This window comes from Erpetoichthys calabaricus, chromosome 9 (assembly GCF_900747795.2).
Source record: "Erpetoichthys calabaricus chromosome 9, fErpCal1.3, whole genome shotgun sequence".
Taxonomy (NCBI): domain Eukaryota; kingdom Metazoa; phylum Chordata; class Cladistia; order Polypteriformes; family Polypteridae; genus Erpetoichthys; species Erpetoichthys calabaricus.
In genome coordinates, this window is record NC_041402.2 from 47,259,947 (window position 1) to 47,277,669 (window position 17,723).

A 17,723-nucleotide genomic window follows, 5' to 3' on the forward strand; every position below is an offset into this window, starting at 1 on the left:
CCTCTCTGGTGCAGTAATGTGTACTGGACTTCATGCCAGCTTGTTCACAGACCCAGCCATTCAATTTTATTGCAAGTAATGGGGTTCATTTATGCATACCACAAAAGGAAACCAAACATCTAAGAAATTAATAACTTTCACTAAGGACCATATTTACATAGTGTTACATTTTTTTTACAATTAAAATGAAAAAACTTTAATTTCAATCTATTGTGCAGCATATTGTATAATAAGAACATTAAAGAAGTAACAGTCCTAGCAACTGGTCATTCACTGATCCACAGCAACTGGCATCTTATCTTCAGCGACACCTTGTACTTTTGACAGGAATTCTTTCTAGTAAATCAGTGAGGTTGAAGTTCTGTCATGCTTGCCCAAAGTATTGGAGACACCCTCTTCTACAGATTATGCTAAACGTATCAAGCCTTCAGGCCATACTTTCAAGGTCATGCTTGTTTGGTAAGAATTGAAGTGACCATTTTTTTCATTTTTTGAAAATGTGTGCTACAGTTGCACAACTTAAAGTGCTGTCTGTTAGAAATATGTTAACGTGGTTGTCGTTACATGTGCACTATTCAGGTCCAGTTTGATCTTTTCTTCTGTTGTAAAAATGATTTTTTTCTACAGGTCGAGAAACACGTCTATCTCTCCGAATTAAAGGGGAAGGCATTGGTCCTAAACTTGTTTCCAGCTTTGATAAATTGGATATGGGAAACATTTTTATTGGCTCCAAGCACAGCTATGAGGTGAGGTTATTTTGCTGCATCTAAACTAAGTTTAACCTGTTTGGTACCCGTTTATGAATTGCTTTTGACAATGATGCATTTAATCTGTACTTTTACCTCACACAAAAGAGATCTTTTTCTTTTGTTTGTAATTTTGTTATTTTATTCTTTGAAATAGTCATTTTCTCACCTGCCTACACCTGAACAGGGTCATGGGGGTCTGCTGTAGCCTATCCCAGTTAGCATATGCGACAAGGCAGAAACAAACATTTTACATCAGACTGTACTTTTAGGCTTTGGCCTCTTACCTGAAATCTGTCAGCTGAAAAGGTAAAGTGTCTCACATACAAACTCTTTCCCTGAAAACTTGGACCCATCCTTTTTTGAATTTGAATTTTGATTTTTTTCAAGCATTCGTGTAGAAGCCCTTGCAAGTTTTTTTGATGTTTCCTTGTAATTTCTGCACATTCTTTTTGCTTTTAGTTGGATAGTTAAAAGCTCCTACCACAATAAATGCTCTCTTATTTACAAAACTAGATGTGCTACCCATCTAAGATGGGTTGAAATCTAAGTAATCAATGTAGACATCAGCATTAGTTTTTGCAGAGCACCATCAACTGAAATATTTTTTATAATGCATGTAGTGATAAGGGCGGCACGGTGGCGCAGTGGGTAGCGCTGCTGCCTCGCAGTTGGGAGACCTGAGGACCTGGGTTCGCTTCCCGGGTCCTCCCTGTGTGGAGTTTGCATGTTCTCCCCGTGTCTGCGTGGGTTTCCTCCGGGCGCTCCGGTTTCCTCCCACAGTCCAAAGACATGCAGGTTAGGTGGATTGGTGATTCTAAATTGGCCCTAGTGTGTGGGTGTGTTTGTGTGTGTCCTGCGGTGGGTTGGCACCCTGCCCGGGATTGGTTCCCTGCCTTGTGCCCTGTGTTGGCTGGGATTGGCTCCAGCAGACCCCCGTGACCCTGTGTTCGGATTCCGCGGGTTGGAAAATGGATGGATGCATTAATAAAACAATTAGAAGACCTAGAAAAGTAGAATGAAAATCAAGATGAAAATACTGTTAAAAAGAAAAAAAAACATTATTCCCATATAACTGCTTGGCACATTTTAATACATATATTTTTAGAAAACTTAGTTTTCTAATTTCTATATTGTTCCCTAAACACAAAACATGGGAAATATCAGTTCACTTAATTAGCCCAGGGGTTCAATTAAAAACAGAAGCTGGTTGGAACAAAAACCTGCAGCCACAGGGGTTCCCAGGACCGAGTTTGGGAAACACTGCTTTAGATTTTGTCTTTTTCATTTTTTGTACCCACCTTAATCCACCTTAATAAAAGGATGAGTGTCTGTGTGTCTGTCGGTTGCTATATCTCTGTCATTCCAACAGATGGCGCATCACAAATATTAACACTGCTTTTACAAATCCCATATCAAATGGCATATAACGGAGACAAAAGCATTGCATTTGTCATTCCAACACATGGGACAGCACAAACATTTATAATAATTCATTTTATTACTACAAATGTTTGTGATGTGTCATCTGTTGGATCCATTATTTACTAATTAGTGGATCTGACACTAAAGTAGTTGCAGCCTTTGATTATTTAGTGTTGTTTGCCTGGGTGTCTGCTCTGCTCGTTTTAAATTGTCATTATTAACCCTTTGCAGTCGTATTTAATTTTCAACGTCACGCTACATTAGTCGTAATTAATTATTGAAAAAACGCCAATAATTACAGCAGTTATTTTTTTCAAGCACGTAGGAATAACACAGGCCACTTTCTCGACCAGGCGACTGTGCAAATCGGTCAGAAACTTGCAGGGCCACCAGTGGTGGCCTGACGACCTATAGCGCACTTTTTACTAAGGCCAGTTTTCTGGCCTAACGACCGCAAAGGGTTAAGATACAACTAAGGGGGAAAACTGCACAGAGAAATGGCAAAATATAATGGAATCAACAAAAAAGAGTTAAGCATTTAAATCTATAGAAAAAGCAGAAATATTTCTAAATGTCTTATAAATGTAAAAATCATGCTGCTGTACTTTTCTGAATGTAGAATAAAAGAAAAATAATTCCAGCTAATTAAATGAGATCAGTGCTATCAGGTGTTGTCACTGATTAGGAATCCGGTTGGAACAAAAATCTGCAGCCACATGGGGTCCCCAGGACCGAGTTTGGGAAACACTGCTCTAAAGCATTACAATTAGTGTGGTGGGTACATGCCTTTACAAATTATTTTCCTTGTTGGTTTTGTTCTTTGCTACAGGATAGATTAAGGAAAGTAAGGAAGTTTTTTAAATTTAATGATAAAAAGATCAGTCTGTAATCATTTAAAATTTAGATCATTCACATATTAATATTAAAATACAGATCAATTGTTTTTTGGTTCAAGAGTCAATGGCATCAGCAAAATAGGTGATCATGAGCAAGCTAATATTATTTGTAGAATCCATTAATCTCTTTTCTGTGCACCAATGATTGATAATCTGAGAAAATTCCATTAGCCACTTCCAAGTGAGATTTATTTAGAGGGCCAGGAAAGCAGTTAAAAATTCATTGTAGTAGAATAAAAATCAAACATGGCAAAGAGTGGAGGGCACTATACTCTTTAGATTGTTTTGAGTGTATTGTTTTTAGTTCAAATGAGAAAGCTGGGTTGTAGTGCTATCCATGAAGGCCTTTATAAATGATCAGACTACCACTCTTTTCTAAATACGTGCCACAGTCAAATATTATAAAACCTTGCTTCATTGTCCATTTACCAAGAAAAGAGGATTTCCCCATAAAGGTGACACCATAAAAGTGTGATGAAAATGCGAAAATGAAAAATGCATATCTGATAGGACAGGGACATGCATTAGAAATGGAATAAATAAAACAGCGGGTGCACTGACCTGCTGTACTTCAGTTTGGCGATGACACTTCACTTACAGCATTTCTAATAACTAGAAAAAAAAATCAATATTTTAAAAATCCATGTCAAATAATTAATGATGATTTTCCAGATGTACAAACTCAGCAGAAAAGACACAATTAAATCGAAGCAGTCATCCAGGAAATGGGCTTGTAGCCTTACAGTACATAAAACATAGAAGGGGTGCATAAAACGCTGTGAATTATAAATGGTATCATTCACCAAATGCATCTGCGTCTGTACGTAGTTCTCCACTGTGCAGCTCACATGCTATTTATAAAAAGGCATGTTTTTTGATTATGTTCATTTTTAATATTTTCAACCTTACAATGATTTTCTTTTGCTCATATTTAAATGAAATTCATACTTCAGTAGTATACATTTATTTTAATAATGTGCTAATTTCTTTACAGAGGTAAGGAATACCAAAACGTCTCCTGACATCATCAGATATAATTGTGGATGTAATGCCAGTCTGCTGTAAGGCATAATCGCGAACATGTCTACACATTGTAATCAAATGTTCCGTTTAAATAAAAGTGCTATATAACTCTGTGTGGTAAATGTTGAGCTCCCAGTTCCAGTTTTTCCACTAATAATTTACTCAGAATACCAGTTTATTAACAAAACATAAAATCATTTCATGCCCTCTGTGATACTATCCAGTACCCCTCCATGTTATTTTGGAGCACTTATCTGACCTTGAGGATCACACACTCTTGATTAGTCTGAATGTTTCAGCTTGCAGAAGTGCCGTACATCTGTCAGGATTTGTTTAACACAAAAGCCAACTAATTAGTGTTTGTTCAACACTTAGAGGCAAGTTCTTTTTGAACACTGTTAATTTAGTTATTACAATGTCAAAATGTGTAAACTGAAAAACATTAGCCCTTAAATGACTAAAATATCCATCATTAGAGGAGTTCTGGCTCTGACCTTTGACTTAAGTCTTATGTTTTCGTTTAGTATGAAGTTTTTTTGTCATATGTTATTTTTCATGTTTGTTAATTCTGTTTTTGGATTGGTTTTGTTTTATGTGCAATTCTGTAATTGTATGATGTTTGTTTATAATGTGTTTAATTATTGTATTGTATACCTATTTGTGCTCTTTGAGTGGAGCCCCAAGAGGTGGATCCACCTTGACATCACCACCAGGTAAAGTTCTGTTAGAGAGCCATTGTTTGTTGTGGAGTTAAGCCCTTTATAGTAAGTACTGTTTGGATTTTGTAGTTATTCTTGATTTTTTCCTTCTGTTATTGTGGATTCTGGAAGAATTTTGGAATGGCAGTGGTTGCTGTAAGGTGCCTTTTAGGCAAATCATTTTGCCTTTTTATGATCATCTTTCCCTTGGTTTGCCATCTTTGTGCTTCTTTTTGATTATTAAATAAATTGTTTAAAATATAAAGGAATGTAGCTGCATATGTCCAGGGTTTACAAAATAGCTAGAAATGTGGCGACCAGAAAGCAATTAGTATGACTTGTTGTAAGACGCTAGGGGCCGCTGTTGCCCCTGTAATGTCAATAGACAGGCACTCAGGACACAAAGTAAAAGCAATAAGAAACATTTTAATTGCTTTTCTTCTTATTAACAGTGCCCAAAGCACCACAGCCAAAATATTACAGGCAATAAACACAATAATTCCAATTCTCTCTCTCTCTCTCTATCTTCTCCTCCACACCTCCCTCGCAGGGTCTTTAGCAGTCCTTTATATAGTTCTTGAACTGGAAGTGCTTCTGTTCTTCCTCCCACATGACTTGCCAGCATTTCTGGGTCAGATGAAGAATCCCAGTTCTTTAATCAGCCCGGAAGTACTTCAGGGCTTCTGTCCTCATGACTTGACAGTATTTCCGGGCTATAAGGGAAGCACGACTCCCCTGGTCCTTCCATAGCACCCCTTGGCAGCACCCACAGCACCCAACAGGGCTGAGATAGAAAACTCCAAGTCCCAGGATGCCCTGTGGGAATTCAGGGCACCACAATACTCCAGGAGAGCTGCCATCTAGCGACTTGGGGGAGGCAGTGTCCAAAAGTAGCTGCCTTCCCCCCATCATTTCATTCTCGGGGCGTCCCGGCCGGGTTCAGTTTCTGGCTGTCCATCACATTGTGTATTAAAAAATCCACCTTCCCTTTCAAGTGAATTCTGATTATTTTAACAGAACAGAAAGCCTGTCTGCAATGGTGATAGACAGGTTGACAAACGAGATTAGACAGAGTCCCCGTGGACTATGTTGTTTGCTATTGACGTTGTGATCTGTAGTGATAGTAGAGAGACGGTTGGGAGACAAAGTCAGAGAGGCGAGATTGCATTGATTTGGACATGTGCAGAGGAGAGATGCTGGGTATATTGGGAGAAGGATGCTAAAGATAGAGCTGCCAGGGAAGAGGAAAAGAGGAAGGCCTAAGTGAAGGTTTATGGATGTGGTGAGAGAGGACATGCAGGTGATGGGTGTAACAGAACAAGATGCAGAGGACAGAAAGATATGGAAGAAGATGATCCGCTGTGGCAACCCCTAATGGGAGCATGTGACGATGCAGGTTCAGCTCCGTGCTCCCATCGGCTGTTAGGGAGCCCTTGAACCCAACACCGTCGGTAATGTCACTGATGAGCTAGACAGTGAGGCAATAACAATGAGCAAGGGGATGGTTTAAAAGTGCTAAGTGCTTTTATTCACAGCAATCCAAAACAGTGTTCTAATAAAGTGCATCAGTGCAATGTCCAATAAATAAATAATCCATTAAATGAAACGTGGAGGTTAAAATCAAATAGAAACATCTTCTAAGAATAACGAGATTAAAAATCTAACAAGAAGCAATCCTTTAAAATTACAAAGCCCGGTGTTTCTTCGGTTACCCTGGCAGCTCCCCTGCTACTCCCATCTGGGCTGCTCAACAGAGGAGACGCTCTTTCTGCAGCTGGCCTTCTACCTACTGCTGCTACTACTGTTAGTCGCCTTTCCGATCCTTGGCTCCGGTCGGCTATCCGTGACAGTGACCTGGGAAATCCCACTAACGGCCAAGGCTCTCACGTGGTGGACACCACGTTCCCAAGTCCTGATTCCCGCGGTCATCCATGGAGAATCATCCACCTTCCAGTCACGCTCGTCCTTCATAAAACTCTGCGGGAGCGACAACAACTACTATGCCTGGGGTGTCGGCCTAACACTCAGGTTGCCTATTCAGCTGCTGCGAGCCTGTTCATGCTCGCTCACTCACTCGCACCGGCGCACTCTCTCTCTTTCTCTTGCTTCCTGCTTTCTTATACAACCTCCCGTTCTCTTTCCTTTCTCTTGTACTTCTATTACTCTTCTCCCTAACCGTCTCGGGCTTCTCTATATATGCAGAGAGGACATGGCAGCTGCAGCCCATTAGCCACAGGAACAATCACGGATGTGGGCAGTCTCTCACCTGTGCACTTAGGTGAGAAACGCCCACACCGCAGATCGCCCTGCGGCTCGCTACAGTCACCACGCCCCCTCCTAAGCCGCGAGCGCGATGTTTATTTATTTAAATAAAACTGCTGGCCTTTGCTGGGAGAGCTGTGGACCCATAACACCACAGAGCAGCTGAAAGAAAAAGAAGAAGAAGAAGAAAGCCTATCTGTTAAGTTTGAGGTCAGGCTCCCTGTGTTAAGGCCTGGACCTATTGAATTTAGTCAGGCTTTTCTGATATTTTGAGGCCCATTCACCCTTTGGTAATTTTTTGTTGCATCATATAACAGGACTCATATCACATTCTTTTTTCCAGACATTTTACCTATTTCGAAGTCTTTCACATCTTCTAATCCATTCATCTGTCCACTTTTCTAAATCTCCTTTTTCTAGTACAGGATCATGGGAGCTGCAGTCAATATTGGCAACAAGGTGCATGTCAGGATCAGGATCTAGGACATAATGAATGGTGTGTGGGGTTAGAAAAATTACATGTTTAATTAATTAAATAATTTTATTTTATTTTATTTATGGTTTGGATCATGTTGGTCACATATGTTTTGTCATTCTAGTGTGATACGTGGAGCCTTTGGCATCTTTGTGTAGGCATGTGCAGTGTCTTAATCATTTTGAAATTTTATATATCAATTGTCTTAGTTTGTGCATGTAAGTGTGTTTGTGTTCACCCTGTTCTGAGCTGGCAACCTGTCCAGTTGTTGCTGCCATGCATCCGATGCTTGCTGAGATGGGCTTTAGCTTCACTTCGACCTTTCCCTGGACAAGCGAGTTAATAAGATTTAGCAATGGATGGATATGTTAATTTAGTTATTCATCAACATTTTATTAATATTTATTCAAGTTATTTTGGTGGTGTCATAATGCCGCCATTCTGTAGTCTTGCTTCATTTTCATTTTATCATGTTGTTTGCTGTTGCTATGCCTGTATGACATTTAATGATGTTCTACTGTACTTATTTACAATGGTGGAGCACAGTACACAGTGTCCAAGCTTTTGGATTTTTAAAAACATTCCACTACAATTGGTGCTACTGTGGATTGTTAGGGAAAGGATGTTCTTTACTCTTGGGACGATTTTTGCATTGTCTTTTGTTTTTGTTGCTGGCTGATTTTGACTATCTGGTTCTGACCTCCCGCTCTATTGAAATGACTATTGTTTGTTTTCTCTTGCATCTGTCTAATCTCCCGGTCCTTCTTTTTCCACTCTTATATCTGTATTTGTATATATATATATATATATATATATATATATATATATATATATATATATATATATATATTGTAACAGAGGGTGCTATCGCTCCCTTGAACCCTTGTTCCAGACACCAGATAAAGTCCAATTATTATTTATTTTATAATAATAATGTGCACCAAGCACCCTCCACTCCACTATACTCATAAACACTACAATAATACAATCAATAATCAATAAACAATCCTCCACTCCCAGACGTGTTGCCACCCTTCCACCCAGCTCAGCTCACCGTCTGGGATTTCCCATGGTCCTTTTATAGTCCGTGACCCGGAAGTGTTTTGCCCTCTGTCCACGTGACTAGGAACACTTCCGGGTCAGGTAAAAATCCTTTTTCTTCACCCCGGAAGCACGTCATTCCTCTTGTCCATGTGACTCGGATGTACTTCCGGGGCGTAGGGCAAATTAGTCGCTACAAATTAGTCGCTAAAATAATCGCTGTTCCTCCCTGCAGCGCCTTCTAGCGGCCCCCGTGTTATCCAGCTGGGCTGTAAAGGAAAACTCCAATGTCCATAATTCCCTGCTGGCATTCGGGGCACCTCCATGCTGCAGGGAGGGCTCCACCTGGCGGCCTGGGATTATTGCCTGGGATAAACGGCCAACCATATCTCACTATATATATATATATATATATATATATATATATATATTGTGATAGATTAAGGGTCTCTGTGACCCCTTGAACCCTCAGACTAGACGTCAGACACCAGATAAAAGTCCAAATATGAATATTTATTATAATAATAAAGTGCACAAAGCACCCTCCTCTCCACAATACTCAATAATCAATCAATAATAAACACAATAATCAATAATCCTCCACACTCCCAGACGCGTTGCCACCCTTCCACCCAGCTCAGCTCGACGTCTGGGATTTCCCATAGTCCTTTTATATTCCCTGACCCAAAAGTGTTTCCCATCCTACAGTCCATGTGATTTCTTATCACTTCCGGGTCAGATAAAAAGTCCTTTTCTTCAACCCGGAACTTGCCTACGATGAACTTCCGGGTTATAGGGCACAAACAACTGTCTGGGCCTCCCTGCAGCGTCATCTGTTGGCCCCTGTGATATCCAGCAGGGCTGTAAAGGAAAACTCCATCGTCCATGATTCCCTGCTGGTATTCAGGGCACATCCATGCAGCAGGGACAGCTCCATCTGGCGGCCTGGGGGTGTTGGCCAGGGTGACAGGCCGGCCATATCCCACAGTATTCCCCCCCCAGCGAAGAACCAAGGTTCGAAGCGGCCAGCCCCGCGAGGGACGTCCTCCTCCAGGAAGATCCATGGGTCGGGCCATGGCTACGTCGTCGAGACTCCTCGGAGAACCTAGGGGGAACGTTGTATCGGAAATCCCTCGGATCCCCCGTCCTCCGAGAACAACTTCGCCATAAGTGGCCCGACCGGCAGCAGTCGTAGCATAGCCGCCGTCCTCCCGTTTGTAACCCTCTGCGTGACTGGAAACACCTTGGGAACTCCGTCAACTCCTCCCCTTTCTCCGCCAAGGGAGGTTTTATAGCCGCCTCAGTATACTCCGCCCTTCTCTCTACTGTGTCAGGAGACCCGTATTTTATTTTGGGGATCTCCTGCTTTCTCTGGGGCTTGTGCTCAGCTTGAGGCTCTCTATGGAGAAAAGAGAGCCTCTTTGCTGTTTGCACGCCCATTGTTCTATGCAATTTAGGAGGCGGCGTCATTAGTACCACATCGCTCCGGGTAACAGCACTTTCCAGCTGCCCCGGTTTGATTGGCACTTCCTCTGCCCCTCCAGTACCTAGTGACAACTCCCTCATCACTTTATCAGGAGACTCCCATTTCTCTTTTAGGATCTCCTTTTTAATCTGGGGCTTTTCCACAGTTTGGATCTCTCTATTAGTAAAAGAGAGCCCTTTTTCTGTCTGAACGCCCATCATTTTTACCTTAATTAGGGGCGGCGTCTTCAGCACCGCATCGCCCCGAGAGACAGCACTTTTCAGCTGCTCCGGTTTGACTGGCGCTTCCTCCGTCCCTTCTGTCATCATCCCACACTCTCGTGTAGGGCTCGCAGTGGTTTGGCACCCGCTACTTATCAAATGCGGGCCCATTTCATACTGCGTCCCTATTTCATTATATATGGTACCGGCATTTCCTACCTGTACCGCCAAATCATATAACACGGGACGCTCCCGACCTAGTCAGCGCAGGTATTCCTCCACCTTTCTAAAAGGCGCTTCGGCCGCTGCTCCCAGATCCCCAACGATCTTCTTTATCGTTGCCACAACCTGTAAGAAACTGTGCACAGGCTGAAGCAACTTCTCCAGCTCGTGCACGTCCAAAAAGTTATTTAATTCAGCTGGAGGTATGCTCAGGAGATCACTAGCCTTACCCTCCGGCTGGGAGCCAATGAGCACACCCGCTCCTGGCACGTGCTCTGACGGGTTCCGCAAGGGAGCCTGGGATTTGGAGTTTTCGGAGGTCCGCGGTGCCGCTTTTGGGTGACTGCGGTCCGTCTGTCTCAATTTATCGACAGATCGCGCAGTCATTTCCTGGACCTCCTTACCTTTTTGTAGGGAGAGCGGTGCTTCGCTCGCCTCCCCTTTCCTTTTCAGAAAAACCAAGTCCGTCTTTTCCGGGGTGAAGACGAAAACATCAGGACGCGTACCGTCTGTTTCCCCCACTCTTTCCGGGGTGGTCATGTGCCCTTCACCAGCACCCGACATGCGGAAGTCCTTCTTTTTATTTTCAGGCAGTGACGCGCGTATACCATCGTCTTCAGGAGGTTTTCCTGCCTTCCGCAGAGTCTCCGGGTGGACACCTGGGAGGTATGTGCACGGGACAAAATGGGTTATTTTAAAAAGGTTTTCAAATGCTTCCCCGGCACATACCTCTTTGAAGTCGTCCTCCTCCGGATGTCTCTCCCGAGACGCGTAACCGCTCCATGGCTCGTCTTGAGCATAGGCCATATTAAACATAGGACCTCCACTTGGGCTGCCGCTCTGCTTTGTCTTCTTCTTTCCCATGACGTCCTTGGAAACGGAAGGTTTTGGCGACGTTGCAGTGTGTCTGAACGTTGTCTTCTCAGGGTTCTGTCCACAGTAAAATTTATTTAAATTCAGGTCCTCTGCCAAATCCGACGGCCAGAGAATCCTGTCAACTACGCCAACTGTGATAGATTAAGGGTCTCCGTGACCCCTTGAACCCTCAGACTAGACGTCAGACACCAGATAAAAGTCCAAATATGAATATTTATTATAATAATAAAGTACACAAAGCACCCTCCTCTCCACAATACTCAATAATCAATCAATAATAAACACAATAATCAATAATCCTCCACACTCCCAGACGCGTTGCCACCCTTCCACCCAGCTCAGCTCGACGTCTGGGATTTCCCATAGTCCTTTTATATTCCATGACCCGGAAGTGTTTCCCATCCTACAGTCCATGTGATTTCTTATCACTTCCGGGTCAGATAAAAAGTCCTTTTCTTCAACCCGGAACTTGCCTACGACGAACTTCCGGGTTATAGGGCACAAACAACTCTCTGGGCCTCCCTGCAGCGTCATCTGTTGGCCCCTGTGATATCCAGCAGGCCTGTAAAGGAAAACTCCATCCTCCATGATTCCCTGCTGGTATTCGGGGCACATCCATGCAGCAGGGACAGCTCCATCTGGTGGCCTGGGGGTGTTGGCCAGGGTGACAGGCCGGCCATATCCCACAATATATATATATATACACAGTATATATATTCAGTATATATACAGTACATATATATATTCATGGCATTCGTAGTCTGAATCACAATCTGATTGTATGGGTGGTTACCTGCCAGGAAATGCTTGTGGTTGGTCAGCAAGTCGGCTAACATCCACCACAGTGCCCTCTTTCAGGTGCGAGAAGCAGATCATAGAATGGTTGAAAATAGTTTTACTGTCAAATAATGCAAAGAGTACGCGACACGTGTTTCGCCCTAATTCTGGGCTCATCAGGCGTACACACTCACTGCACCCCCTCTCGGGAATCGAACAGCGGACGTCAGTGCTAGAGCCGAAGCCCCTAACGTTGCACCATGGCATGTGGTTTGTTCATTTGACAGCATGTAGATCACATATATATATCTATCTATTATAAAAAGAAATCCTGTCCCCTGTCCTGATAGTCTACGATACATGATCTTCTCGGAAGATAAATTAAAGACCCGCGAGACGAAAGAGACCTGCCACGGTGCGTCTCACTGAAACATAGAACGAGAGTCTTGCAAGACACACCCTACTTACAAGCAATATCAAAAAAAACAAATCAGTAGTGTAAAGGCAGTCATGCAGCACACACAGCTCCAGGGCTCTCAGTGCATATAAAGTGTTAAGGTCAATACGGTAGAAATGAATAGGGTAGAAATTAAATGAATAGGGTAGAAATGAAACATCGACGATTAAACGAAGAAGAAAGAAAAGCGTGGAGAAAAGAGACTCAAATGCGTTGGACAGGAAATAGAGCAAAAAAGTAATTATCAGCCCGGAACAAGTGGAATTGAAAAAAAAGCACGTCCAATCCAGCTCAGAATTAAATGACAATGAGTAAAAGACAAAGTAGAACTTCATAGAGACGTTTACAAACGTTGGCGCTAAACACATGCAGAGCAGGTTAGAGACTATGAAACCATTGAAATTAGAAAGGCTCAAAAAAAAAAAAAAACATTGGTGCTATACACATATGTATGTGTGGAGAAAGTTAAAGGATATGAAAGTAGGAACATTAGAAAATATAAAAAAGTAAAGATTGCAGTAGCGCAAACAAACAAACTGCCTCATTTAACTATGCACCAGTCTAACTTTGGTTTTGCACAATAATTACTACACTATTGCACCTTAACACTTAATTCTACTTTATTCACATAATTTTATGTATTTATTATGTTTTACTATACTATTATCTTTTGATCTATGACTTTTTGTTAATCTAACTGATATTCTTCTAACTTTGCACAGTTTTTGATAAGCGGATCAGGATGCATTTCACTGCGTGTTGTCCTGTATAACTATGCATGTGACAAATAAAGAATCTTGAGAATTTCAAAAACAGAGTTTACCGCACATGCATTTATTGGTTACTTTGTTAATGTATATATATTTATCTGTCTGCTTATTTATAAACCTAAATTTACCCCATGAGTCAAAAACGTTCTGTCTAGCCCTTGTACAAAAACCTAGACGAAAGCTGGGGTATCACCTTGGTAAACCCATGTACAGTACTTTTGGAACTGTGAGAGGAAAATAGCACAACTTTACAGACAGGAGTCCAATGCAGAACTCTACTTACTTTTTTACTTTGTAAAAAAAATTATTAACTGCTGATGATGTAGATCGTTTTGTGTATGCTGAAATTCCAAACAGAGAAACCTGTCCTGACCTCATTAAAGTGAAACTAATGAAATAGCAACAATTCAAAGAAAAAAAAATCTTAAAAGTGTGTATCCGGAAAACCAAATACGGGGGTTGGCGAGCGAAGCGAGCAGGGGGCGAAGCACCCTAGTATATATATATATATATATGTGTGTGTGTGTGTATCTTTGTATATACAGTATATATATATGTATACTGTATATATAAAGTCAAACTTCTGTCTGTCTGTTTTTCATGAGAGAACTACTTAACAGAATTAGATCAGGTTTTTTTCTATAATTTGCATGAACATGATGATTTTTGCAACTTCTCTCGCTTAGCAAATATAGACAAAGACACCAGATGTCCAAAAAATACACACGATTAATATTTCTGCAGTGTATACAGTACCTCACAATGCCCTTCTAGACAAACACTCAGTCCCTTTCTTTGTCTTCTTCTTCTTTTTCGTCACCCTCACTCCTCCTCTCACAAGCTCTGTCTTCCTCCTGACTCCGGCTCGACTAATGGAGTGAGGCGGCCCCTTTTATAACACCCCGGATGTGCTCCAGGTGCTTCGCAATGATCTTCCAGCGGCACTTCTTGGTGTGGCGGAAGTGCCGCATGAGCACCTGGAAGCACTCTGGGTGTGTCTGGAATCTCACCCGGTTGTGGTAGAAGTGCCGTAGCCCAGGGCTCCATAATTCTCCGGGTGCCCCTGGTAGTGGCTACGGGCCCCAACAGGGTTGAGCTTCTATGCTCTGATCCCATGGCCCCGATGCAGACCAGGGTGGCTGCCCTCTTGTGGTCCAAGAGAGGTACTGTCCCTCTCCCTGTCCTGTCAGGCATCTGCCACAATATATATATATATATATATATATATATTGTTATGTAGTTATATTGACAATTAAACACTGCTTAAATACAAATATACCATATACATTTTAATAATTTTAAATCATTAATTGCACTACAGAGTTTTGATGTTAAGATATACATCCACTATTTGTACAGGTGTGTACAACTAAACATTCATAATTCTTGAGATTGTGATATGCTGCCCGGACACAGACAGTCGGACACCGTATTAAAGTCCACCACACGTTTATTACACATTATATTTACAATACTTGTGCACTAACCCAGTGCCGAAGCACCAATCACCCTTTCAAGTCCTTGGCCACAACACAATGCCTTTCACAGTCTTTTGGTCCACCTCCACTCCTCTCCAACCCGCTTCGTCTTCTTCCTCCTGACTCTCGCCCCGACTGGAGGGAGGTGGCCCCTTTTATGTGCCCCGGATGGGCTCCAGGTGCATCGTCAGGGCCTCCGTAGCCACACCCCTGTGTGGCGGAAGCTCCCAAGGTGAAGCCAGAAGTCCACCGGGTGCCCTCAAGTCTCTTCCCCCCAGTACTTCCCGGTGTGGCGGAAGTACTGAGGGCCAACACTCCCAAGGCATTGGGGCGCCCCATGGCGGTGACCACGGGCCACTACAGGGTTGAGCTTCCAAGCTCCGTACCCGTGGTCCCCAAAGCCACCAGGGAGGACGCCCCCTTGTGTCCTGGAGGAGGCACATGCCCTCCTCCACTCCTCCTAGGCATCCCGGCCGGGCATGGATGCCCGCCGGGCACCACAAGATGTAATTATAAAATATGGATTACCATTTTACTTACGTAGTACTTGTTTCTTACCAAAACTTGTGCTTTATGACACCCAGCACCAAGTAATAAACACAGTACAAATCTTTAAAAAGGCCTATTGTTGACAAAGCCACCATTTGAAATGAGTCTTTATCTTTTCTTTTTCCAATTAAAAGTGTAAGCTGCTGCGTTTTAACCAAGCGCTCCATCCAAACTCAAGAGGTGTCTGTTTTAATATAAAAGACAAAATAAAAAGGTCTGAATTTCTTGAAGTAGCTGTTTGTATTGTTGCACAAGCCGACTCCTCTGCTTACTTTTTTCACTGTTTTTACTCCACTTTCTTTAACATAAAGGCTAATACAGCAATCATCTCTCAGTCACTAATAAAAACAAGCTTCCACTCACTGCTTTTTGTTTACACTGCAGGAAGTTTGGCTGTAAAAGAAAAATAAGGCATGCATGAAAAGCATTACAACTAAACTACCGTAAAGTTTAGAATAGGACGGGCTGAAAAATATCAGTTTTTGTGATTAGCCTTTTTACCGATCACTGATTGAGTCTCTTTTTAGTGAAAGTCAGCTGATTTCGATCACTGACCAATGGATCAGAGCATCCCTAATATAAAAATCTCTCAAATGCAGCATTACATTTAATAGATCCCTTGAACATATACTAACACAGTTTCTTTAAAGAGCAGAGAATTTGTCATTTCAAATAACTCAAAACATGCACTATAAATACGTTTTATGTTATGTAAACACAAGTCACTGGTGCTCTTCACTGGAGGAGCGTACTGTAGCTTCTGATAGAGATTGGACATAAACAGAACACCATTCCAGCAAACTATCAAAACCATTCTATTCTTTCTGTAAATAGTGTGCCTATTTATCATGTTTTTAATAACTCAGTCAGTATCAGGAGGAAAATAAAATGTAGATCTGAAGTGCATAACTTGCTTACCTGTTCCCAAAAAAACTCTTATTCAGAAAATATACTGTAAATGCAGTTGGTGTATTGAGCTTAGTAATTCAATGGGAGAAAAAGAATTATGGATCAGGAAATAAAAGTGACCAAAAGGGTTAGCAAAGAAATAGTTTTTTAAACAGGTAAAAGGTCAAAATGGGATTATTACAGAGGACTGGGTGCCTTCTTTGAGGTCAGACTGTGATGTGCTGCTGAATTCTGATTTACAAAGTACACACACGCATGTTCTGGTACGGCGTAACAGCCCACTGGGTACAACGCAGGCCAGACGTGACGGCTTGCACAGCTCAATAAAGGGTTTCCCCACACACAGAACATAGAGGAGGTGGACATTGTACATAGTTCACAATATTATTTCTTTTCACCTGTTTTTTTCTGTAAATTGCTTATAATGTTAAATTCATTTCATAGGTCATGTAAATACACGACCTGTAAAAGTCAATGCTGTATGCAAGAAGTTAAAGTAAACCACGATTCAGGGTACATTGCTTGTGATGTAAGCACTGTAAAGCTTTGTAATGGCATGACACAAGATTAATGATCAAAGCATCACATTCAAATTGGATAAAAGCTGCTATTTTTATAGGATGTACTTCAGGGTGAATTCCCATTATTCCTGCTAATTGTCTGTTTGAATTCAAAACAGTACAGTTTCCTACAAAATTATGTTTTGCAATAACCATCAAAAAGAGCCAAAGTCAGTATGTAGGAAAAACAAGAACTGATACAGAGTACAGCAGGAATGTTTTCCTCCTTGGCAATTATACGTAGCATGTTCAAGAGTAAGGAGCTCCAGTGAACTAATAACATTAGCCTCTGGGTGGAGGGGAGAATCAGCAAATATTAAATACAGAAAAGTACTTACATCGTACTTCTTATACATCCAATTTACCAAGAGCACTAAATTGAAGTTTCATTGTCTTAAGAAATTTCCTCTGCAAAGCCCAGGTGGCACAGCTACTATAATATAAAGCTGTAACGTTTGATTTTAGATCTTATTGTTTGTTTTTTGTTTTTTTTTTTCATTTTAAATGCTTGTGAATTAATGTTTAATTTCAGTTTTCTTCATTTTATTTTTCCTCAGGTACTTCTTGCTAACAAAGGGGACATTGATGCAATTTTCACCTTGGTACCTCCAGTCTCTGCCTTAGGGGCCTGCTTCACCTTCAACCCTAGTGAAGGGATTGTCCTTCCCGGTGGCTTTCAGGCCATCCATGTTAAGTTCTCCTCAGGTATTCTCGGGGACTTCCAGGAGGATTTTCAGTTCTCTGTAGACAGCAGTCCACAGAACATATCCATCACTTTCAGGTACAAAGGAGATACAAAGATTAGCAAAAACTGGCACTTGTTTTTTTTTTTTTTTTTAGAAATGAAGTATTTATAATACAGAACACAATCTG

At 41.7% G+C, this 17,723-nt stretch overlaps 1 protein-coding gene across 1 annotated transcript in view; it reads left to right on the top strand.

Annotated features, from left to right (window-relative positions):
- LOC114657729 (hydrocephalus-inducing protein homolog) overlaps positions 1-17,723 on the top strand; it is a 215,476-nt gene that overhangs the window by 142,259 nt on the left and 55,494 nt on the right. The window contains exons 11-12 of the mRNA XM_028809609.1: positions 628-746; positions 17,408-17,631. Coding sequence (XP_028665442.1) covers positions 628-746; positions 17,408-17,631 — 343 coding nt within the window. The remainder of the gene's footprint in view (positions 1-627; positions 747-17,407; positions 17,632-17,723) is intronic.